General features: G+C 34.4%; 1 protein-coding gene across 1 annotated transcript in view; it reads right to left on the reverse strand.

Annotated features, from left to right (window-relative positions):
• Positions 1–1872: 1872 nt before the first annotated feature.
• Positions 1873–24613, reverse strand: part of Smc5 (structural maintenance of chromosomes 5) — an 86524-nt gene continuing 63783 nt past the window's right edge. Inside the window, exons 18-25 of the mRNA XM_026389249.2 lie at positions 13895–14020; positions 11301–11345; positions 10786–10881; positions 10243–10347; positions 9906–10025; positions 5591–5770; positions 5413–5508; positions 1873–4250 (exon numbers count right to left, since the gene is read on the reverse strand). Of these exons, the coding sequence (XP_026245034.1) occupies positions 4107–4250; positions 5413–5508; positions 5591–5770; positions 9906–10025; positions 10243–10347; positions 10786–10881; positions 11301–11345; positions 13895–14020 (912 nt within the window). The 3' untranslated portion in view covers positions 1873–4106. The remainder of the gene's footprint in view (positions 4251–5412; positions 5509–5590; positions 5771–9905; positions 10026–10242; positions 10348–10785; positions 10882–11300; positions 11346–13894; positions 14021–24613) is intronic.

A 24613-nucleotide genomic window follows, 5' to 3' on the forward strand; every position in this document is an offset into this window, starting at 1 on the left:
TGTTAAGTTCCTGTTTCTGCATCAGTAGTATAGGGTTGCTAATTTACAATATCTTTTCCTTATACTGGAATCCTATCTTTCAATCCACTCCTTATTGAAAAAGTGGCAGAAATGGCCAATTGATCCTCTTGGCACTCTATTTTCTCTCATCCTTCACTCTGAATGCACAGACTGAACGCCAAGAGTGTGTGTTTTTCTGAGAGGCAGTCAGACAGGTAAGGTAATAATAATTGTGAAAAAACATCTTTTCAGGTGTTTCTGACCTCCCTAGAAATAGCTCACCCATGTTGCAAACTCTGATAAAGGCAGGGTTAGAGCCAGAACTGTTTTAGGTAGCTCTCAGCTTCCCCAACTCCCCTTAGTACACAGTTTATAATGAATTTATGTGGAGTGGCCGACCCTGTACTTTCTCTTTGGGATTTTTTTTGAGGCTGGGTTGGTCCCACCCTTCACCCCACACCCCATCACAGTGCTGGTGTTTAAGACCAGAGCCTTGTCATACTAGTTAAACCAGTGAATTACCTCCCCTGCCCTTTGGTTTTTTGAAAATAACTATATTCCAGACAATTTCCAGTAAGCCATTTTTAATTGAGGAATGAGCAAATAGAGTCATGTGTCACTTAATGGTGGAGAAACTCTGAGAAATGCATTGTTAGGTGATTTCACAATTGTATGATGGCTACCATGTCTCTAGGCAATAATAGTCTTAGGAGACTACATTATATATGGGGCCCACCACTGACTGAAACATTGCTATGTGGCATATGACTGCAGTTATATTTCAACATTAAAAAAATAAAATCCTTGCTGGGTGTGGGGTGCATATCTGTAATTAGAGTGACTGAAGAGGTTGAGGCAGGAGAATCACAAATTAAAGGCTAGCCTGGGCAGCTTAGCAAGACCCTGTTTCAAAATAAAAAATAAAAAGGTTGGAGATGTAGCTCTTGGGTTAAATCCCCAAAACATACAAAAAATACCCCATACCCAATTTTTCCACTGGGAATAAAAAAAGCTCAAATTGTCAACACAGTCCAACTTCCCAAATAATCAAATTAATTATAAATTTTCCAAAATATATGGTATGACTATAGAATAATGACATGGATTAGTGTAAGTATCTTTAGGATAGCTCATCTAACTTATATTCATATTTCATAAAGATTATAAAATATATGAAAATATTTACATCTGAATGCACAAGATTTCCTCAAAGCTGGTAGGTTTCTGTGTCCTTTGAACAATTCACAGTACTTATCAATAAGCAACTATATATTAACTTTACTTAGAATTCAGAACTTGAAGTATAAAAAAATGAATATATTACAGTTTTCAAAAACAGGAGAAAAGCAAACATTTATAAAAGCACCTACCATGAACTAGGTTCCTTAATATTCCCCAGATTTCATTTGATCTTCTCAATAACTCTGTGAATTAGCTGTCATTCTCATTTCACCAGCATGGAAACAGTTCAGTAACTTGTCTGCAAGCAAGTGATAGTCTACCTCACTCAAAATGTTTAAAAACATTACTTTGATAGTAGTTTAAAATAAGAATATGACAAAATTGCTTATTGGGCATGTTTTTAATAATTTAGTATTTCAACATAAAAATATTTTTATACTTGCCTTGTTGATTGGCTTCTTTAGATGATGGAAACTTGTTCTCATGCATGTTTATTAATTCTATTAGAATGTAATTGAAGGCAGACAAGAGACTACATTTTTATCCTTTTGAACACTAATAGACTGCTGAATCCTGTTTTAAAAATGGTGGGGGCTTAAGAGATTTGTTTTTCAGAAAATATGAAAACCAAGTGACTCCTCAAAAGGTTCAAAGAATCAACAAGTTCTTGTTTTAAAAACACACCCAAAGAATATGAAAATATGTATTTATTACCAACAAATTAGCATTTCCACGGAGTTTTTATCAATTACAGACATGTACACATACAATTGCAAGACAAAATTACATTTTTCACATACTAAAGGTTTATATTGCAAAGATAGGCATACGTCCAAAAGACAATCAGAAAGCAGCAAGAAATCTTTCTTCTTATTTTCAATATAGAAAATCTTAAGAGAGACTCTCCTTGGGCAAATCAATGAAAATTTAGTAATCAAAAATGCTTGTCACCTTAAAGCTTTCAATATCATTTTTTTCATCAAATCAGGCTTTTACTTTAAGTACTTACAATTTGAATGTTAATTAAAAATCAACATTTGTAGAAAACATGACGGTTTAAGTGGTTGAAACTATATTGCTCTAGACTTACTATTCTTTAATGTGTTAAAATGATACATAATTTATCCTTCGGAGCTCAAAATTCAATGTAAAACCAATTATTACTTTGTCTAATAGAGAAATATAATTCTTATAAACAAGGTATGAAGTAACTGTTTGCATATGTAAATTAAAATTTTATTTTCAAATATGCTTAATCTTCAAGCACAATGAGGTTCATTTTGTAGAAACAAGATGACTGTAATAACTATCAAAAAACAAACTACACCAAGAACATATTAATAAAGATATTATAGTAGGAAACAAAGTAACAACAGAATACAGTTGGTAATGTCCATTTACTAATATGTTACCAAATTTTTCAATGTTCATATGACTTGTTCATACTAGTAAAAATGTCATTTTGAAATATTTTCATATGACATGCACTAGGTTTAGTTTACTTAGGAGGGGAGGGCTCTTTTAAAACATTTATAAAGAAAAAATATGTTTTAAAAGAGAAAATGTCTAAGGAAAAGGACATAAACGCAGCTCATTATTTTTTGACTTAATAAGAATATAAATGTCAGTGGCTATTTAAGAATATACAAAACCCAAACTGAATGTCATTCTTCAATTTATTCAGCCTAGCAAGTCAAAATAAAATAAAATAAAATAAAATAAAATTTTGTCAGGTTTACCAGAACAGATCCAATTCACTACTCAAAGACGTGTTCTTGGACCAGTCCATTTTCTTACAAGATTTACTTTTTTTAAAAGAATAGGATTTGTTTGGCACTGTTAATTAGCAAAACTCTCAGAGATAAACAAATGATTTTTCTCATTTAATTCTTTCAAGCTGGAAGAAAACAGTTTAAACTAGATTTTCTAAGATAAAGGGTAGATCAACACCGTAAAGAAGGACCTCTAAGCTTAAATTCTAAAAACATTATGGTTTTAAACAAATCAATGTTTTTCCCTCACTCTTATACAGCACTGAGAAATTTCAAATACAAATTGTAGAAACCAGTATATGAAATTTTAAGAAAATCTTGCTAAAAATAATTATAAAAATGTTTTCTTTTTTTTAGAAATTTAAACAAAAACAAAACAAAACAAACCCCCCCACAGACTTTACAAGGTTATTCTTTAAAAACCCTTGTCACCTGATTTTATTCTCTGTCAATCTTTTTGGCTGCATTTTGCATCATCTAGTGGCCACCTTGTGGCATTTCAAAGAAGCTCTGCTAGCATTTTTGAGGCTCACTGCCTTTTTTCCCCTTGAAAACCCATAACAGCATCAAGTTTCATAAAACTTACTTCAAAGGCCCACAAAACTCCATTTCCTAGTGGAGATAAGGTAATCTTTTTTAATAGAAAGCACTGAATAGATTTGTCATAAATTATTACTATACATTAGATACTTCCATATCAATTTTAAAAAGTTAAATAACACTGGGAGAAACTAGAATTTAAATTCTAGAGTCATCTTAAGATGACTTTATAGGTAATTAGTTCTTCTTAATTTAATTTGCAATTAAAGCTCAGGGCTATTGTGTCAAGAAAACAACTTGTGGTTGATGACCTCTATTCCACCGTACCTTAGATATGCAATAGTAAATACCTTTAAGCATGGGAATCCAGTTACTCACAGAGTACTAAGGAAGATCAACCAAGACTGAAGACTTAACTTTTACTACCAGATGATGTTCCAGAGAAAGAAATCATTGTGGTATACATTTCACTAACCTATTTGTATATTTAAAAGCTAGTTTCCAAAAATAATCAATCTTTCTGTTTTAATAAATCTACTAACTTTTATTCAGATGAGCCACATTTATAAACAGAATCTAACAGAAAAACTTCCAAGTTCCCTCCCTTTGCTTCTACTGAGAAGGTTGAGTGAATGTAATACGGCGCCGCCGCCTTTGGAAAGCCTTTAAATTCCATCTGTTTGGTTCCAGCATATGAGGACCATTGTAGACAAATAATACTGTCATCTTTTCAGAATAAGGAAGATTTTGCAGGAGCTGCATTAAAATAGACAAACTGTCACACAATGCTATACACCAAGAAGCATAGTTTTCCAACTTTACATGTTCACCGTCAAATATATCAGCTTATTCTAATATTAACAAAACATGAAGGAAGCTCTCAAATACCTCAATATAAGCCTTGCCAGACTGTGATTGCTACCTGAGTTAGCATACCGGCTTAAGAAATAATCAATACCAGGGAATCCTTTAAGTTCATAGGACAACTGGATGATACAACTCCCCAGGTAGGTTCTGGAAAAGAGTATGTCTTTCATAATTTTCCTAGGATAGACACTTTCACTTTTATCCACAAACACTTCTCATGCAACTTCTGTGGTCAAGCACTGTGATATACTGGTAGCCCGAAAAGTGTGTGCAGGAAAGTTTTATTTGTAGGACAAGGTGTTTGGTAAGAATTAGAGTATTAACAGATCTGCCTATTCCACAGAGTATCTGCAGGAAAAAAGCAGACGATAAAACTCAATAAAAATCTGAATTTGGGATGGGCTCTTCAATGAAATTTTTCATGACTACTTAGTTGAAAAAGAAAAATAAGTATCTGATTACCTTAATAAATACATCTTTGAGTATATCCCTTTTATAATTTTCCTACAGCACTAGATGTAACAAAAGAAAATTTCTCATTTCAATAGTTCTAGATTACAGAAAATTGTCATAAGATAACTGTATTGTTATCAAAGTTTATCTGTGAGTAGAAGATGTTGGGATACTTCTGATTTCCTCTGGGCCAGAGGAGTAACAGTGGTAAATAAAGACGGGGAAAGTATGTGATAGGACAGAATTTTCTGGGAAAATGAAAAGGATGAGAGTTCTAGTGTTTGCATTCTTCAGTCATCTTTTAATGCCAAAAGAGGAGCTTTTCTAGAAGAGGAATGAGTGCCAACAGCAGGGAGAAAACTCAGTTCTCAAACATAAGATTTGCCTCTTATGTTTCTTTTTCAAATAATGAGATTTCTGGTTATGTCACTGGAACTTGATCCTTATATGAATGTAAATATTATAAATTTTTGACTTCTTTTTTGGGAGGGGAGTGTTCCTGCTCATATTTACATATTGTGCCAAAATCTTCTACACAGTAAGTCAGTCACAGAGGACTTCTGCATGCACACGCACTTTGAGATTGTTTATTACCTACCTTTGGTGTAATAAAGAAGTACTGAGATGTGTTTTCTTTACAGGCAGTGTTTACAACCATTTCAAACACTCTCCTTTCGTTGATTGGGTCCATTCCCTAAACCATGACAATAACAATGGTTATAGTTATATTCATTACAGGATACAATCAGATCCAAATAAAATAATAATCACTATACCTGATTGATTTCATCAACTACTCTGAATGGACATCTGTTAAGCTCCTGAAGGGCCATCAAGTATAACATGGTGGAAACACTTCTTTCGCCTCCACTTTGATGGTGAGGAGTCAATTCATGCAGTTGAGTACTACTGCGAAATTTGACTCTAATTCGAATTCCATATTTATCATAGTCTTCCTAAAAAACATTTAAAAAGTTGCAAGATGACAGTTTACCTGGGCAATTTAATTATTTTTGGTAGTTCTGGGGATTGAACCCAGGGCCTTGAGCATGTCAGGGAAGCACTCTACCAACTGGTTATACTCTCAGGCCCTGGGCAATTTAATTCTATTGTTTGAAAATAGATGGAATAAATCAGTTTAAAGAGTAAATAACTTAAAATCTAGTGATATTAATTTAAAAAATAAAATATTAAGCAGTTACCATCTAAGAAGGCTCTATTGGACAAGATATTATTCAAATTAAAAGTAATTTTTTCCTGTCCTGTACCATTGGTTTTAATTTTAGCAGGCTTTCCCAAGAATTTTTAGAAATTAGTGAGAAGATCTGTCATGGAAAGGCGCTATTTTAGTTTCAGCATGCTGGGTTTTTAAACTATAGGTAAAAATAATTAAAACACAATGGAGTGCCATGCCATTTTCAGCTGGAGAAGTAGCTGTGTATGCCTCTGCAAAGGACCAAAAGTTCTCTCCATCCCTCAGGTAAGAAGAAAATTAGGCAGGAATTTTTATATTATGCCACATATATACATACAGTGTTTAGCAAAATGCCAGATATATAACAAGGTACATTCAATGTTCTATATATTTTGCTCAAAATGAGTTTGCTCTAAAGCTTATTTACTGCTCTTATCAGTGTTATTTGTCATTTCTAGGTCACTTGGGTTCAGATTTACCTTAAAACATAACTCACTAGTTAAAAGTTAACTATTAAGACTAGGGATGTAGCTCAGTGACAGAGCACTTGCCTAGCATGTGTGGGTTCAATCCCCAGTATCTCACACACACACACACTCTTAACTATTTAACAAATAGTGTTGTATGGTCTAAGATACTGACCAAAAGACATAAAGAAACAGGCAATTAAAAATTTCCTAGTGGTCACATTTTAAAAAAATCAAAAAGAAATAGGTAAGATTCATTTTAATAATAGCCTAATCAGTTATACATGACAGCAGAATGCTCTTTGATTCCTTGTATACAAAAGGAGCAGAATTTTTCACTTCTCTGGTTGTAATTTTAATACTATATTATATCCAAAATATCACAATATGTAATTGACTACAACATGTTTGAGATGAGTGGTGAGTACATTAGAGAGTGTAAGACTAACAGAACTTTTACAAAAATGTAAAACTGTTGGGGGCTGGGAATGATTTATGGATTTGTTTGAGCCATCTTAAGGCAGGGGTGTTACTCTCCTGAGAACTCCCATGGATTCAAGACTGCTCAGATTATGCTGACTCCGCCTGTTGGCTCAGACAGCCCTAGGTTCAAATGCAGCAGCCTGGAAGTAGAGGAGGTGGGCATAACCTGCTAAGCCCCAACCAAGTTGTCTTTGCCATCTTCTTCCTGTTTTCCTCAGGAAGTTCTTCAACTCTGAATCCCACTGGTGTTCCTACCCATTTAAATAAAATGGGTGGGCTCCATTTGGTTGTTAGATCCAGTCTCCATCAGAGCTGGACCATCCCACCATGCCCTCCACTTTTCTCTTATGTCTTTATTTCTTAAATTTCTCTTACCTTTAATATTTCTAATCTGACACACTGCCCTAGTTTGGGGAAACTGAGTAAATGTCATGTGGGTCACGATAGTAAACCTCTTTAACCTTAAGGATTCTGTTACACTGTCAAATTTTAGAAATACTGCTTTTAATCTGTTTGCCATCGCCTCCACCTCTCTGCCAAGCACACCAAAATAAATAAATGACAATGTAATAAACATGTAATACTTCTAATTCTCAATGTCAAGTTTTTAACTGACATGCTGCATTTCTTCCACAATAATTTTATTAACTCTATAATTTATGACTACCAGTTTTGATTACTATAGTTCTGCTTCTGGCTCTAACATCCATCCTTTACTCTTTCTGCCCTATTATAGCTTCTTCCATCTCACTGAAGACCTGAATAAAGAAGGCAATTAAAGAACTATGATTAAAGAGGTCAGAACAGAAGGGAGACAAAGGAAGAGGCTGAGAAGAGGTAAGAATGTCCATTATCCAGGAGCCTAGCACTGAATAATCATCTACAGAATAATCATCTATAGAAGTGCAGTTATCATTTAAAACACAGTAAAAAAAGAGCAGTGGATCTCATGGAGACTAAGGTATGGGAGGTGAGGAGGGCAGGGGGAAGTTTGGAAAGTGATACTGACCAAATTATATTGTTATACTATGTGCGTATATGAATATGTAACAATAAATCCCATCATTATGTGCAACTACAATGTACCAAAAAAAATTTTAAAAATAAAAATAAAACAGAGAAAAGCTGTCCAGAAGAAAAAGCATGTGATGAAGTTACGGTATCATGCTTTAGGAGTTAAAGAATGGGATCTCTACAACAGGTCAAGTCCCATATATTTCACTGTGCTTCCTTGATTATATATTTATGCCTTAATTGGTCAAAATCTACATAGTTTGATTTCTTGTTATTTGAAAGCTAAGTAATATTTAGTAAATGTGTGTTTTTAGTTTATTATACATTCAGTGGATGAAGTATCTGCCTTCCAAGATGGTTGAAAGAATTAAATAAGATAACAAAATAAGATAATTAAGTAAGATAACTTAAAAGTACTAGACATAGAGGAAGCATATTAAAAATTACTATTGTTATTATAATACATCCCTCTTAATTATAGCAAGGAATGTATGGATGACAATTACTGTAGAAGTACCTAATATCTTAGATCTGGTACTCAAAAAATAATATTTTATATTTATGCTTCAAACTACACAGATGAAGGAATTAAGGGTCTAAACTCCTCAGGGGGGGAAAAAATTAGTGTTACCTTGTTTTATAATTATATATGTAACATAACACAAAATTCCATACATGCTAAAATGGAAAATTTGTGAAGTGATATTTTTTACTATCTTCTCATCAAAATTTTATTGTGGAGAAGTTTTCAACATACACAGATTATTCATAATTAGTATTATTTTGGTACTAAGGGGTTGAGCCAGGGGAGCTTTACCACCAAGCTATATCCCCAGTACCTTTTTAAAAATACATTTATTTTATTTATTTTTATGTGATGCTGAGAATCAAACCCAGCACCTCACATTTGCTAGGTGAGTGCTCTATCCCTGAGTCACAACCCCAGCCACCTGCTCAGTATCTTTTAAAATTTTATGTTTATGTAGCTAGGATTACACATGCGTGCCACTGTGCCTGGCTTCAATTAACAAAAATTAGAGAGAACACTAAAACAAGTTCAATGTGCCAGCAACTAGCCTCAACTATGATCAATATATGGCCAATATTGTTTCACTTATAACCTCACCTACTTCTGTTTCCCAATTATTTTGAAGCATCTATATACATTTCTTTTATTTATTTATTTATTTACTTATTTTGGTAGGGGTAACTAAGGATTAAACCTAGGAGTGCTTTACAATTGAGCTACATCCTCGGTCCTTTTTATTTTTTATTGTGAGCTAAAGTTCACCAAGTTGCTTAGGAACTAAGTTTCTGAGGATAGCCTGGAACTTGCAATCCTCCTTTCTCAGCCTCCCAAGTTCCTGGGATTACAGGTATCCAAACACACCTGACTCTTTTCTGGTACTGGGGACTGAATCTAGGGCATCTGATATACTGAGCACGTGCTCTACCACTTAGCTACATCTTCAGGCTCTCTTTACACATCAACATGAACTGTGTGTGGCTCAAAAAATTAGCACATTTCCAAATACTTTTGTTCTTGTAAATTTCTGATCAAAAAGGAACTTCTGACATACAGTGTATTTTGGTAATGTTTTCTAATTTAATGACTCTTCTAACTTAGAAAGTGGTTATTCAACATGGCTGAATAACCCTTACTCAAATTGGACACAAACAGAGCTAGTAAGGAATTAATCACTAATCTCAAACATCCACCCACCCTTGCAGGGTTAAAAAAAAAAAAAAAAAGAACAAAAAACCCCCACAAAAACATGACCTTAAAGGAATACCATAGGTGGTCTTTTCCTTTGGATAATTTTTTAGTAAGCCAAATTTTCAGACATAATTCTGAAGTAAATTATTTTACATGTACTTTTAGCACTTAATTAAAATTAATTGCCAAGAATTATATTCCAAAAGCTATTTTACCTCATTTTCTGTATGGAGATCAACTTCACCAGCACACTGCATGGAACTAAAAAAATTGCTGAATTTTTCATTAATTTTTTCTACCAGCTCTTTTAAGGGATTAAGCCACCTTTCTTTTACCTACAAAAAAGGCAATGTAAATACATAATTTAAAAGAAGTATTATTATATTCTGATATATACCTTTACATAGAACAAATTTTATATCAATATCGATCTAGTTATGGGAAAACACTTTTTTTTTAAGGGGTATATCATTCCATTTTCTATTATTCTAAATGCCCAAACCATTAATAATAAGCATATGATAATAAATAAATAAATATTTACAAAATTACCTGTGAAATGTTTTCCCTATATTTATCTAGTTCAACTTTCTTTCCCTTTAGTTCCTCAGTTAACTGTTCAATTTCTTCTTCTCTTTTTGTGTATTCCTCAACCACCTGGCAGAAAAAAAATGTTCCTTTAAGATAAATCTACCAAAGGATAACATTACGTAGAATTTTGCATCAATGAAAACATTAATTAAAAACGTCAATTGTGTTGCACTGTTTGTATGCAATTAATATATGTTCTTATTACATACTGAAATGCCATTTTTTAAATCCTTGAAAAAAATAGACGTTACAGTATTTCAAGTTAACCCAACTATTCTTTTTATAAAGAAAAGGCACGGAACACTGTGTTCCTTAGGAAGAATCTATTTAAAATTCTAATAGATTCAGAATCTGGCATTTAAAGCACATTGTTCCTGCTGTCTAGCTTATTATTACCAAGGCTCTAGTACAGAGTGGGAGGCAAGTACTGAAGGGAACTGTGTGGTGTGTGTGGAGGGGGGCAACTGTGGTGGCTGCAGAATGGGAATAGAGAAAGAGGCATACTGTAGGATTCAGTCCTGTGAAGCAGGAAGCTCTTGATCTTTCTTCAGTTAATAGAGCATCAATTTCATCCAATGTGTTTGGAAGATCTTGGAAAGCCTAAAGAGGAAAAAAAAATTACCTATCATTACAGTTAGCACAGCAAAAACAGTTCCAATCAAATAGTTAAAAAGAAAGATAATGTACTAATTATCTACTGTCTAATCGATAACATGCTAGCATTCAAAGTTGCAAAGGAAATATAAACAAGGTCTTTTGCCTTCAAAAAGCTTACACTTTAAAAGAAATCAAAATGTATACAGTGGGTAATACCTTAAGGTAATGTAATGATGTTGAGTATTAAAATAAGCAGTACATATCACAGATTATGGAATTTGAAAAAGTACCAGTTCATGCTACAGGAGAGTTAAGAGAATTGAAAGGCCTAGAATTCATCTCTGGGCCTTAAAGCAAATGGCTAAGGAAGAACAAGGCAGAAAGGAAACAGAAGCTTGGAAAAAAGAAGGAGCACTGCATACCATGGGGGGTGAGGAGTTGTGTCCATTTGGAATGGTGGGTACTTGCTGAATTGGTAGAATGGGTCCAGAATATGTGGGGCATTGAAAGAGAGCAAGAAGTTAGAACTTTATACTGTACTTATGAAGAACTACAAAAGCATCCTAAGAATCCAGTTACTTTGACAGTAGAATTTCACCACAGGACCCTCTTCTGAATCCATGCCACAGAGACAAATTAGAATAGATACCTAAGCATGAGGGGAGACAAGCAGTACATTGTTTTGCCTAGCCCATATACTAAAAGGTACAATATGAATCTTGAAATCCTAAAAGAGATTGATAAATTATATTAATCTAATATCTTAATCTTTTTTTAATCCTTTAGAATGCAGTTCTACTTCTATAGACCTTTACATATTTATGTACATTTGCTGACTCTCTAACTTGTCCACGGAGCTTTGAGCTTATATGCCTAACACTTACTTGCCTTCACCTGACTCTAACAGGCATCTTAAACAGAATCTTCATTTCATCCACCTTTTCCATTATTTTAAGCAAACACAATTCTCCTTCAATCTTTTCCATTCCAGTAAATAGCACCACTATTTGCTCAGGTGAAAAACCAAGGGGTTTCCTCTTACCCCTTCATCCAAATCCACCAGTAAGTCCTATTAGCTGTGTCATTAAAAAGACTCTCTAAATTTATCAATCCCTCTCTTTCTAGTGCTACCATCCTAATCCATGCTACTATAATTTCTTGTCTGGTTCTCTAAATGGTCTCCTGCTGCCTTTCTTATATGTATTGTACAAGAATGACCCTACATAATCTGGTATCTGCCCTCCTCTCTGCTTGGATTATAATTTTTTAGTCCCACTGAGATTCCTTGTCCTGACATATGCTAAATAACTTCCATCTAAGGGGTTTTGTATGAACTACTTTCTCTGCCTGGAATACTTTCCCTCACATCTTCACTTGAGTGATCTCCTTTCTTCATTCAGGACTTATCAAAAACAGTATCTTCACCAGGCACACACCTATAATTCCAACAGCTCAGGAGGCTGAGGCAGGAGGACTCTGAGTTCAAAGCCTGCCTCAGCATCTTAGCAAGGCCCTAAGCAATTCAAAAGGCCCTGTCTCTAAATAAAATGGAGGGGCTGGGGATGTGGCTCAAGCGGTAGCGCGCTTGCCTGGCATGCGTGCGGCCCGGGTTCGATCCTCAGCACCACATACCAACAAAGATGTTGTGTCCGCCGAGAAGTGAAAAATAAATAAAAAATAAATAAATAAATAAATAAATAAAATGGAGATGTGGCTGAGTGGTTAAGCACCCCTGATTTCAATCTCCAGTACAAAACAACAACAACAAAAAACCCAACCAACCAACCAAAAAAAAAAACTCCCACAAAACTATAACATCTTTATCTTACATTATCTATTTGCCTTTGTGTTTTTGTCTGCCCCATCCTGCAGACTAGAATGTTTCAGTATAGAAGAACGTCTATCTTGATTAATGCAAGTAATTAATACATTTTTAATGAATGTTAATTATCTTCTAATTCTGTTTCTTTCAAAAGCAGTATAAATTATCAAGGAAAATCATGCTATTTTTGAAAGATAACTAATGCAGATATTAAACTAAACTAATATTTATTTTATGAAAACACGTATTTTATGAAAAAACATATTTAGGAAAAATTCTAGTACTATCTTTAAAAACAATAACCTCCTCAATTAGTTTTACAGATTTCTACTCCATTCCTAACATTTACCCAGTCAAATCCATTCTCTGAGGTTTCTACATCAGGTATCAAAATAAAATCTCTGGTGATTTGACAAATGTAATCCAAGTTAGTCTTTTTTCCTGCCTTTTATATCTTTAGTATACATTTCATTATCTATTAAAATAAATTACAAATTAAAAACTAAAAAAAAAGACATTCAAATACTAATTATTTAAAAACTAATTTTCTTACTTTATTTTGACATTATTTTCAATAGGCAGGAAAGGTGTCATCCCCACTTGTCAGATAAAGACTAGGATCATAGGTCGGGTATACAACAATGAAATGTGAACTGAAGGGAAGCATTCACTAATTTTACTGAGTGATGTCAGTCAATAAAATGAAGACACTGAGAGCTCCTTTTTCCTTTTCTGACAGATGTTAGTTCTTAAGATTCAGCTCCCTGTAAACCCTAATTAAACACTCCAATTTCTAGGAAAACATTTTCATTTTGCCTTTGTTTCTCTAAGAATCATCCCACTTACTGTTTGTTACACACCAATTGCTGATACAATGCACTCCTTAAAGGTGGTTTGAGAAAAAAAGCTCACTTTTATTGCAAGAATGATTATTATGGTACCAATACTTCTGTAAGGTAATTCCTACATTTTAATAACTTTAGTATTAAGTAATAAGACTGATGGCCAAATTTGAGTAGAGAAAATCTGCTGAATGAAATTACTTTATATGTGTATTCCATTTTAAAGTGGGAAAAAATCCCATATTTTTTATGACACATCATATTTTTCATGGCCTATTATAATACATAAGATACTTTAAGCTTAAATTAATGTGTTATGGCAACTGTAGCATTATATAATTTTTATACTTACTGTCTGATATTCTTGAGGAACAGTCTGCTCTGCACCAAGATTACATACTTGCCTAGCTCTCTTCATAAGTTCCTTGCATTTCTGCAATAATCTTTGTCTATTTTCATCCAACTCAATGAAACGTTGCTATTAGGAGAAAAAGAAAAATTTTGAAAATCTGAACATTACTGTAAATCAGAGAGCTGTTTAATTAAATCACCACATATCTGAAATTTAACAGCCTTTTTCTAGTGCCTTTTTTGTGGTTATTCATGGACCTATTCATTCCTTTACCAAATAATTACTGAGAACCTATTAAATGCCAGCATTATATTTTGCATGAAAACCTCAAAGACATGCTTATTTAAGAAACAAGTAAACTAATGTGATTAGAGGAGGGGAATTTGTCAGCAATCAGAGTTGGTAAGGTGGGCAAGGGTCAGACTGGGAAAGTTTCACACATGATGAGTAATCTACTGAATGCCTCTTATAGGCGAAGCATTATTATAACCCATAAGTAAATTAATCTGATCCCCATTACAATCTTGAGAAATGTTATCTTTTTTTAGATGTGTCTGAGAGCTATTAAAAAAAATGTCCGAGGTTATGGAACAAGCAGTGAACAGGTGTTTAAGAAAATGAAAGATCCAATTTGTTCTTCGCACTAAACTCAAATTGCACAAAAAACACCTTAAGTGTTGATGTCCTAGCCTCACCCCACATCTACTTGCTTAGTATCTTAAGGATTAGGCTTTGATATCTATTTTTTAAAAAAGAATTTTTTAGATGTTGATGTACCTTTATTTTATTCATTTATTTTTATGTGGTGCTCAGAATCTAACCCAGTGGCTCACACATGCTAGGCAAATGACTAGCACTGAGCCACAACCCCAGTTCCTGATATATATATTATTAATAAGGTCTTCAGGTGATTTTTATGCTCATGAATTTGAAATAAAATAAACTAAACTAAGATACAGTTGCGAAAAGTAAAAGGACCTTACTGTACTGAACATATGAGCAAGACTTTATACTAATCACTTAGTACTATTGTTTCCTTGAATGAATTCCTCAGTCTTTATGGCCTGAGAGAAATAAAAGAAAATGTTAAAGACTCCCAGTAACCTTACTCTTCTCTTTAGGGGCCACTGTACTCAGGCAAATGTACAACAGGGGGCAATTGGAAAGGAACTAAATATTCCTAATGACTTCTACTCCTGCTTCCTGTTCCGTTCCTCTAATTTTGCTAAAATGAAGTTTGGGAAAGAAACATCACTGATTTGTGGAAGCTCCGGACTTAGAAGGACAACTCATTTAATAGTTCCCTGCTGTATGGGAGGGGGCAAAAGGAGGCAGGGTATTAGCAAGGATGGTGGAATGTTATGGATATCATTATACAAGATACATGTATGAAGACTTGAATTAGGTGTTAACATACTTTGTATACAAACAGAGATATGAAAAATTGTGGTATATATGTGTATTAAGAATTGTAATGCAAAAAAAAGTTCATGTATAAAGGCATAAATTGACGAGAACATACTTTATATACAGAGATACAAAAAAATTGTGTAATAAGATTTGTAATGCATTCCACTGCTGTCGTGTATTTTAAAAAAATAATAAAATCAATAAAAGATAAAAAAAGTTCTATACATACATGTTTTTGACATAATTCTTCATATAGCACCTACTCTTTTTTTTTGTACAAGGGATTGAACTCAGGGGCACTCGACCATTAAGCCACATCTCTAGCCCTATTTTATTTAAAGACAGGGTCTCACTGAGTTGCTTAGCACTTCACTTTTGCTGAAGCTGGCTTTGAACTCATGATCCTCCTGCCTCAGCCTCTCAAGCTGCTGGGATTACAGGTGTGTGCCACCATGCCTGAGAGCACTTATCTATTTTAAACCACAATTTTTGCAGATAGAAAGAAGGGAATATACATTTATATAAAATGCTTTAAATCAGCTAGTGGAATGGTTTTATTCCCATCTCTGTTTAGAGTTTAGCCTTTAATAGTTAATAGAGAATAGAAAATACTCAATCTATTTAAGACGTAAGAGGAGAAAAGAGCGAAATTTACAAGTTACCCCCACTAACATCTCAGAAAATATTACTTTGTAGGTATATATCTTGAAAGAAATGAATAAATATTATCATTATTCTTAAAGGTTTTTTTTTGAGAAAATTTAGTTGTTATGGAAATTGTATAGAAATATGGTAACATTAAACAATGAAAAACTTTTCTAAGAAGGCCCTCTTGTGGAAGAATTAGGAATTATTCACAGACTTTCTTATTCAAATAGCTGAGTATTCTATTAACATTTCTATTTAGCAACTCATTAAAATAAAAGGCAAATAAAATAAAAACTGTATTCTGTACAAGCAGAATTAAATTAGATTTCTAGGTAGCATGAAGTTTTACTAAGATATTATCTCCAAAATCTGAATTTTTTTTTTTTTTTTTTGGTATCAAGGATTGAACTCAGGGGCATTCAATCACTGAGCCACATCCCAGCCCTATTTTGTAGTTTATTTAGAGACAGGGTCTCACTGAGTTGCACAGTGCCTCGCAGTTGCTGAGGCTTGCTTTGAACTCGCAAATCAACTGTCTCAGCCTCCCAAGCCTCTGGGATTACAGGAGTGCGCCACCATGCCTGGTTTCTAAAATCTGAAACTTTTTAAGGGCTAACTAACACCATAGGTAGAAAATTCCACATTTCTTATGATCAGTCATAGTCAATTCAGGTGTATTAGACATATATTATGTATATGAAGTATTCATGAAACATAAATGAATTTTTTATTTAAACTTGGGTCTCATCCCTAAGAGAACTCAGTATGTATAAGCAATTATTCCCAAACTGTGAAAACCTGAAATCTCAAACGCTTCAGATTAGAAATACTCAAAACTGTAAAACAACTGATATTTACTCTTCAAAGTTATATGTATCTCATGTAAGTAAAAAATATGTGGCATTCAGTTCTACTTTGCAGGGAAGTGGTTTGCAGGTAGGCAGAAAAGAGATTAAACGGATAGCACAGAATTCCTACATTTAGTATTAAGAGGAATAAATAATTTCTAATTCTTTTTTGGGGGTGGGGGAATGGAATCTAGGTGTGCTTAAGTCACATCCCCAGCCATTTTTTATATTTTATTTAGAGGCAGGGTTTCACTGAGTTGCTTAGAGCCTTGACGAGTTGCTGAGGTTGGCTCTGAACTCATGATCCCCCTGCTTCGGCCTCCTGAATTGCTGGGATTTACAGTTGTGCGGCTCTGTGCCTGGCTTCAATTTCTAATTCTTATAACTTAATATCAATACTGATATAAACCTATACTTTCTAGACAAACACTAGTTTCATGCTAGGCAGCACACTAAGCACCTTGTCACACAGCCTTGGTACACTTCAACAGATGAATGGATAAGAAAATGTGGCATATGTACACAATGGAATATTACTTAGCCCTAAAGAAAAATGGTAAATGGATGAAACTGGAGACCATTAGGCCAAAGGAAATAAGACAATCCCCTAAACCAAAGACCAAATATTCTCTCTGATGCATGGATGCTAACACACAATAGGGGGCAGAAAATAGAAGTTCACTGAATTAGACAAAGGGGAATAAAGGGAAGGGAGATAGGAACAGGAAAGACAGTAGAATGAATCTGACACAATTTTCCTATGTTCATACATGAGTACACAACCAGTGTAACTCCACGTCCATACAACCAGAAAAATGGGATCCTTACTGGAAATAAGTTATATTCCATGTATGTATAATATGTCAAAATACACTCTACTGTCATGCATACCTAAATAAATATATAAATGAACTGAATATCATATCCCTGAAGTAGTCAGATATTATATGTATGGCTATAGACAAAGATTAAGCTTGGACTCTTAGGAAATCTGCCCAAAGTTTAAAAAAAAAAAAAACAACTGTCCATCACTGTATTTGTATTCACACTTATCCTAGCTTAGCATCTGTCCTGTAAGTATTCAAGATAGTGGTGACACTATCAAAGAGGGGCTCACAATTATATGCCTTTCCCTGGGAATGTTCTATTGATCAGGAACTCTGCTGCCCTTTTTGCCTTCCAAAATCTGTATATGTATCAACCCCATGAGGGTTAACAAACAACCTCTATTTCCCCTCAGCATCCTTACTATGTCAGCTTTCTTTTGCAAATTTATTTCCTTATTAAAGCAAAGGATAAAATCAGAATTGTTAGTAATGGTTCCTCAGAGGGATATGTCATGTGTTCAAAGGGACAAGTAGGGGGAAAAAAGGGTTTTCCTTGGTTTAAGTGAATTGCATAGCAAGATGAACAGACAAGACAGATTAAAGCATATGTAGGTAAATGGCAGCAAACATGAGAAGAAAAAAGAACAAGTAAAAGAGAAAGCCAAAGCTACTTAAATACACTTATATACTGTTTTTCTTTTTGAGAAAACGGAAAAAAGTTTTACTGCTTTGCTAACAAAAGAGAAACAGGGGACTCCTGTCCAGAGGCTGTGATTCTGCCCATCAGCAGGAACAGTGGGCTTTTAAAGAGTTGATTCAAAGGCTACATTCCTCATGTTCTCTGTTGGAGTTGTAATTCACTTGTTAATTTGGGAGACAGACATTTCTGATATCTTCTGGTACCATCCCCCAAATCTTGGAGACTTTGTTCTTATGGTGGGTGTGTACTCAAGGACATATAACTCTGCCTAAAATGGGGAAGAAAGGTAATCCTGTTTCTCCTGAGACTGGAAGAGATTAGGGAGGAGCAGGGAGACAGGGAAGAGAAAGAAACAAGTCCATTTTAAAAATAAGCTGCAGTGGCAGAGAAGCAAGAGCTACATTCAGAGCAAAGTGGACCACTGTTAGATTTCCCCACCGTACAGTACACTCTATTTCTAAGGAAAAAAGGGCAACAACATCTCCAAGTTGCTCTTCCTGCTGGAAGAGGGTGAAATTGGGGGAAGTAATCCAAAGTCCTTGTTCTCTATCAGGTGGAGTGTGGACAGTTAAGGGTATCCAGCATCAGAGAAGTTTAGAGGACCACAGTCGCAGATTGCTTATCATTCTTTGGGGATGCTATCCCTGAAATACATAAGGACTTTCTCTCAGCATGGAAGTCAGAAGGGATGGGCCTAGCATTGGGAACTTTCCATGGTTCTCCCACCGACAACAGATTGCCCAATGAACGTGATCTTCCCCTCTGCTCTGCTAGGAAGGTCCCTCATAGTAGTACAGGGGATGGGCATATCCTGTAGGAACTGAACACCCCACCTTTATCCTATCATGGTAAAGAACATTCAATGGAAGGTTTTTGATGTTTCCTAATATAAATAAAATATACTGTCTGAAGCTCCATCCATCCGATCAGCTTGTCCGTCCTGCCCCTGTTTTTGAAACTACTTTCTGTGTTCTGTGGGGTTTTTTGCTGCTTTATTTCTCTTAGCTTTTATTTCTCAGCCAGCCCATTGCACCCAGGAGAACCCCATACCCACTGCCCCACACAGATGTGAGAGGGAATTCTTGATTATTTAAAATGCTGGTATGGTGATGTAATCCTGTAATCCCAGCAACTCAGGAGGCTAAGAGGCAGGAAAATGGCAAATCTGAGGCCAGGACGGGCAATTTACAGAAACCCCGCCTGAAAGTAAAAGGCCTGGGTTCAATCCCTAGCATCACACACACACACACACACACACACACACACACACACACACACACGAATGAAATGACCAAATGAGGGCCCTTACAAGTCCATTTTGCAAAAGTGAGTGGTTGTACCAAGTCGTCTGTGTCTTTAGTTAACAATGACATCAAATTACAGAGATCATTTGGGAAAATAAAAACCAGAACTCTTCATGTGGGTGTACCTCTTGTGTCTTAGTAAGGTTTAGAAAAGAGGCCAAGACCATCTATATAGATGAAACCAATTTCCATCACAGCTTTGAGAACTGAGTGGGTATTGTTCACAAGTAACAAAACCTAAAGGGATAAGCAGCTAATCAGAGGTTATTTCTCTAGACAGTATAACATGTCTGTCTTTGTAAAAAATTAATTAGCAATTCAAAGATTGAAAACAAAAGCTCCCAAGAAACTTCTCTAATTTCCAGAAACACAACTACTACTTTCTGTTACTACTAACAAAATGAATCATAACAGAATACTCCTGTCAATTTGTACCTAATCTTATCTGAACTAAGGCTACTGGAATAGCTTCATTATGTCAAGTTTAGAAGCGTGCTTACTCCAAAGCCATTATGATTTCACAATATTTCCATAAACAGACATAAATCTGTTAGGTCTCATTAACAATGATTTAAAAATAAAACTTCAGGCACCAGGATCAAATATTGAATAATGACTGGATTTAGAACTCCATGCAGTATCTACATAATTGGTCAAGTTTTTCATGAAATCTCTTCAAAATATTATTTCCTATATTGAACAACTACCTTCATAGGTTCAATCAATGAAGTAACTTTCGGCATGGACTCTACAATTATTAACCAAAAGAACAAAAGACCTGCAGATGACCTTTCCGACAAGGCCATAAGAAATGAGGTGGTTCTGAACTACTGCATCCATTTTGCTTATTTAGAATGAATACTATTATTCCTTTTGCGTTCCTTTCATTGTGGGAAAGGCTGTCTTCCCTGTCTCTGTTTGACCAGGTATATTTATACCTGCATGCTCTTACTTGTTTATCTGCTAGCACTACACACACACACAAACACACAAACACACACACACACACACATTTCCCCCCTTTCTAGGAGAGGATTTGAAGAAGCTAGCTTCACAATAAGGAAGCTATTAATCTATTCTAATTCAATATTTCCATTCCCCTGTGCAGTTCTGTCTAAAACTTCCTAAAGCCTATATTCTAAATATGCTTTCCACAAAAAATTAGCACTATGGCTTACTTTGATATAACAAAAACTATTTTTTTCTTAAAAAATTTCATTTTTTTACTGACTTTTGGGACTAATGAACTTTATATAAACTGCATGTTTACTGTACAACTTGATGAGTTCTGACAAATACATACAACAATAAAACCACCACCACCGTCAAGATAATACCACATCTACCACCCTCAAAAGTGCTGCCCCTCTGTAATCTATCCCACTATACCCCTTCCCAGGCAACCATGCCTTCTGTTGCTAAGCATTCTGTATTTTGCAGAATTTTATAAACAAAATCATATAGTTCATAATGTTTTTTGGTCTGGCTTCTTTCAATGAGTATATTTGACGTCTTCATATTACATAAATGCTTCATTTCTTTTTGTGGCTGAGAAATAGTCCCTTGTGTGCATATATAATTTGTTTAGTCATTCAACAACTTTTGGGCATTTGTTTCTAGTTTTTACCTCTTATTCCAAATGATTTTCCAAATGGTCACACACTTTAAATTCCTACCAGCAGTAGGGGAGTTCTAGTTGCTCTAATTTCTCACCAGCACTTTGGTCTTTTTGACTAATAAGGAAAATATTTTATGCTTCGAGGGCTTCATAAAGTCTCCGTCATATATTCTTCTTTTTAAAAGGAAAAATTCTTTGCAAAATGTAAAAACTATTCTTAACTCACAGGAATTTAACAAAAATATGACTTTTAGCTGGATTTGGCCCAAAGGTATAAGTGTCCTTGGTCTAGATACAAGTCCTCTGACAGGTGTATGTTTTGCAAATATATTCTCCCAATTTGTGGCTTGCATTTAAAAAAGAGCAAAAGTTTTAATTTTGATAAAATATGATTCTTTTTCTTTTATAATTTGTCCTTATACTCTATTTAAGCAATCTTTGTAAATTCCAAGGTCACTGGGATTTTTTCTCTTCTATTAAAATTAAGACATTTTGCAGCTTTAGCTTACATTTAAGTCTGTGATCTATTTGTATATGGGATGAGCTAAAGATTGTGGTTCATTTTTCACAAATGACTCAATTGTTCTAGCCCAATTTGTCAGAAAGAATTACTTTTTCAATTGAATATGTGAATCTAATTCCGTTCCATTAAAATATATATATTTAAAAATATATATATATTTTTTTTACAAAAATGTTATCTTGATTACTGTAACTTTAAAAGCCTTAAATGTGAATCCCGCAAATTGTTCTTTTTCTTGGGGGTGGGGTGGGTACCAGAGGTTGAACTCTCGGGCACTTGACCACTGAGCTTCATCCCCAGCCCTATATTATATTTTCTTTAGAGACAGGGTCTCACTGAGTTGCTTAGTGTCTTGCTATTGTTGAGTCTGGCTTTGAACTTGTGATCCTCCTACCTTAGCCTCCCAGGCTGCTAGGATGAAAATTGTTCCTTTCTTTAGAGCTGTTTTCATTTTTCTAAACTCATTGTAATTAGGAACTATTTGTCAATTTCTCCTAAAAACTTTCTGAGAATTTTATTTAATCTATAGACTTGAAGAAAAATTGATATTTTTAACAAAATCTGAATCTCTGATCCAGGAAACAATGTATTTAATTTCTCTTAGGAAAAACTTCTCATTAAAGTTTTGTAGCTTTCAGTATATGAGCCTTGTAAATATATTCTCAAATATTTTGTATTTTTGGTGTTATTATAACAATACTGCTTTTAAATTTTAATTCCCAAGCTAGGTGGCTCCCACCTGTAATCCTAGCAATTCAAGAGGCTGAGGCCTTAAGCAACTGAGCAAGCTCCTGTCTCAAAATAAAAAAAAATAAAAAAATAAAAAAACTGGGGATATAGCTCAGTGATAAGGCACCTAGTACCAGGGATGAGGGGGATTTCAATTTCCAACTGTTCATTTCTAATAGACGAAGCCACAACTCATCCTGATGAATTAAATTTACTGTTAGTTTTAGTAGCATTTTTAGAGATTCCTTAAATTTTTCAGAGATGATCACATCTGTCTGAAATCACTAGGTTTCTTTTATTTTTTTTCAGTTGATACGTCTTTTATTTCTTTTTTTACTTTACTGTATTGGTTAGACCCTCTAGTACAATGTGGAAGAAGAGTGGTTTGTATGGATACTTTCCTTGTTCCAAATTCTAAGAGGAAAGTAAACAGTCTCTTATCATTGAGTGTAGTATGAGTTAAGATTTGGTAGATGTTCTTTATCAGACTGAGGAAGTTTTATTCTTTTCCTGATGCAGAAAGATTTTATCATGAAAGAATACTGGTTTCTATCAAATATTTCTTCTGCATAAATTGAGAACATAATCTGTTTTTTTCTGTTAATACAATGACTTACACCAATGAATTTCCAAATGTTAAAGCAACCTTGTATATCTGGGATAAAACTCAGTTAAGATATATTATCCTTTTGTTATCTACTGTTGGACTTGATTTGTTAACATTTTATTAAAAATTTCTATATCTGTAGAGCATGGAGGATTTTTTTAGGGCAGTGGAAATATTCTTTGTGATGCTATTAATGGTAGATGTATGCCATTATACATTTGTCTAAACCCACAGAGTGTATACGTTCAACAAGTGAACCCTAACAAAACTACAGACTGGATAATTATGATGTGTCAATGTAAATTCATCAACTATAACAAATATACTACTGTGACAGGGGAGAAAAATAATTGATGGGGCTGTGCAAGTATGGGGACAGTAGCATATGAGAAATCTCTGTAGCTTCCACTCAGTTTTGCTATGAACTCAAAACTGCTCCAGAAAATTAATTTTTTTTTTTTTTTTTTAAAGATAGGTCTCACTAAGTTGCTTAAGAGCCTCACAAAATGCTGAGGCTGAATTTAAACTTGTGGTTCCCCCTGCCTCATGCTCCACAGCTGCTGGCATTACAGGCATGTGCCATTGCACCCAGCTAGGAAAAAAAGGCTTAAGAAAGAAAGAAAAAAAATTATGCAACTGTGTTCATGAGAGATATTGTTTTTATCTGGTTTTTATGATCATATCTCTTAATATCCACTAATGTCTGTAGTATCTGTAGAGCTATGTATCTCTCACATTAAGTTCTCCTTTGCTGCCCTTTGGTCTGGAAACTCTCCAGGTCATAAACTGCAGCAATCACAGGGCTCAACTTGTTTTCCCCCCTTCTTTTATGATCAATGCCTTTTGCTGCCAACAACTGCTTCATATGCTTTGTCATATTTTTTAGTGGCTTATAGTGAGAGGGTAAATATCATGCTCCCTGTTATTTCAGCATGACCAAGAATGGAAGCTTTATCTTTTTTTTTTTTAAATATTTATTTTTTAGTTGTAGCGGTCAATACTTTTTTTATGTGGTGCTGAGGATTGAATCCAGGGCCTCATACGCGCTAGTCGAGCACTCTATCACTGAGCCATAACCCCAGCCCCAAGCTTTATCTTTTTACTATGAAAAATTTCAAACATATAAATGTAGATAATAGTATAATAAACCTTCATGTACTTAGCATTTAGTTTCTACAATTCTCAATCCATGACCAATACTTCTTTCCTACATGAACCCCCTCTCTAGACTGTTTTAAGTGATCTCATATATCTTCCAATTTCTCTTATAAATATTACAGCAATGTATGTCTAGAAGATAAACTTTTTAAAACTCCACAACCATAATACCATTATCAAACTTAAAACACCATCAATAATTTTAGCATCAAACACTGAGTCAGTATTCATATTCTTCTGAATTGTTTTTATGGTTGATCTATTCAACTCTAGATTAAAATTAGGTCCACACATTACTTTTAGTTAACTTTGGGTTAACATGGTTTTTAAGTCCTCTTAAACTTAGT

This window comes from Urocitellus parryii, chromosome 4, assembly GCF_045843805.1.
Source record: "Urocitellus parryii isolate mUroPar1 chromosome 4, mUroPar1.hap1, whole genome shotgun sequence".
Classification (NCBI taxonomy): Eukaryota; Metazoa; Chordata; class Mammalia; order Rodentia; family Sciuridae; genus Urocitellus; species Urocitellus parryii.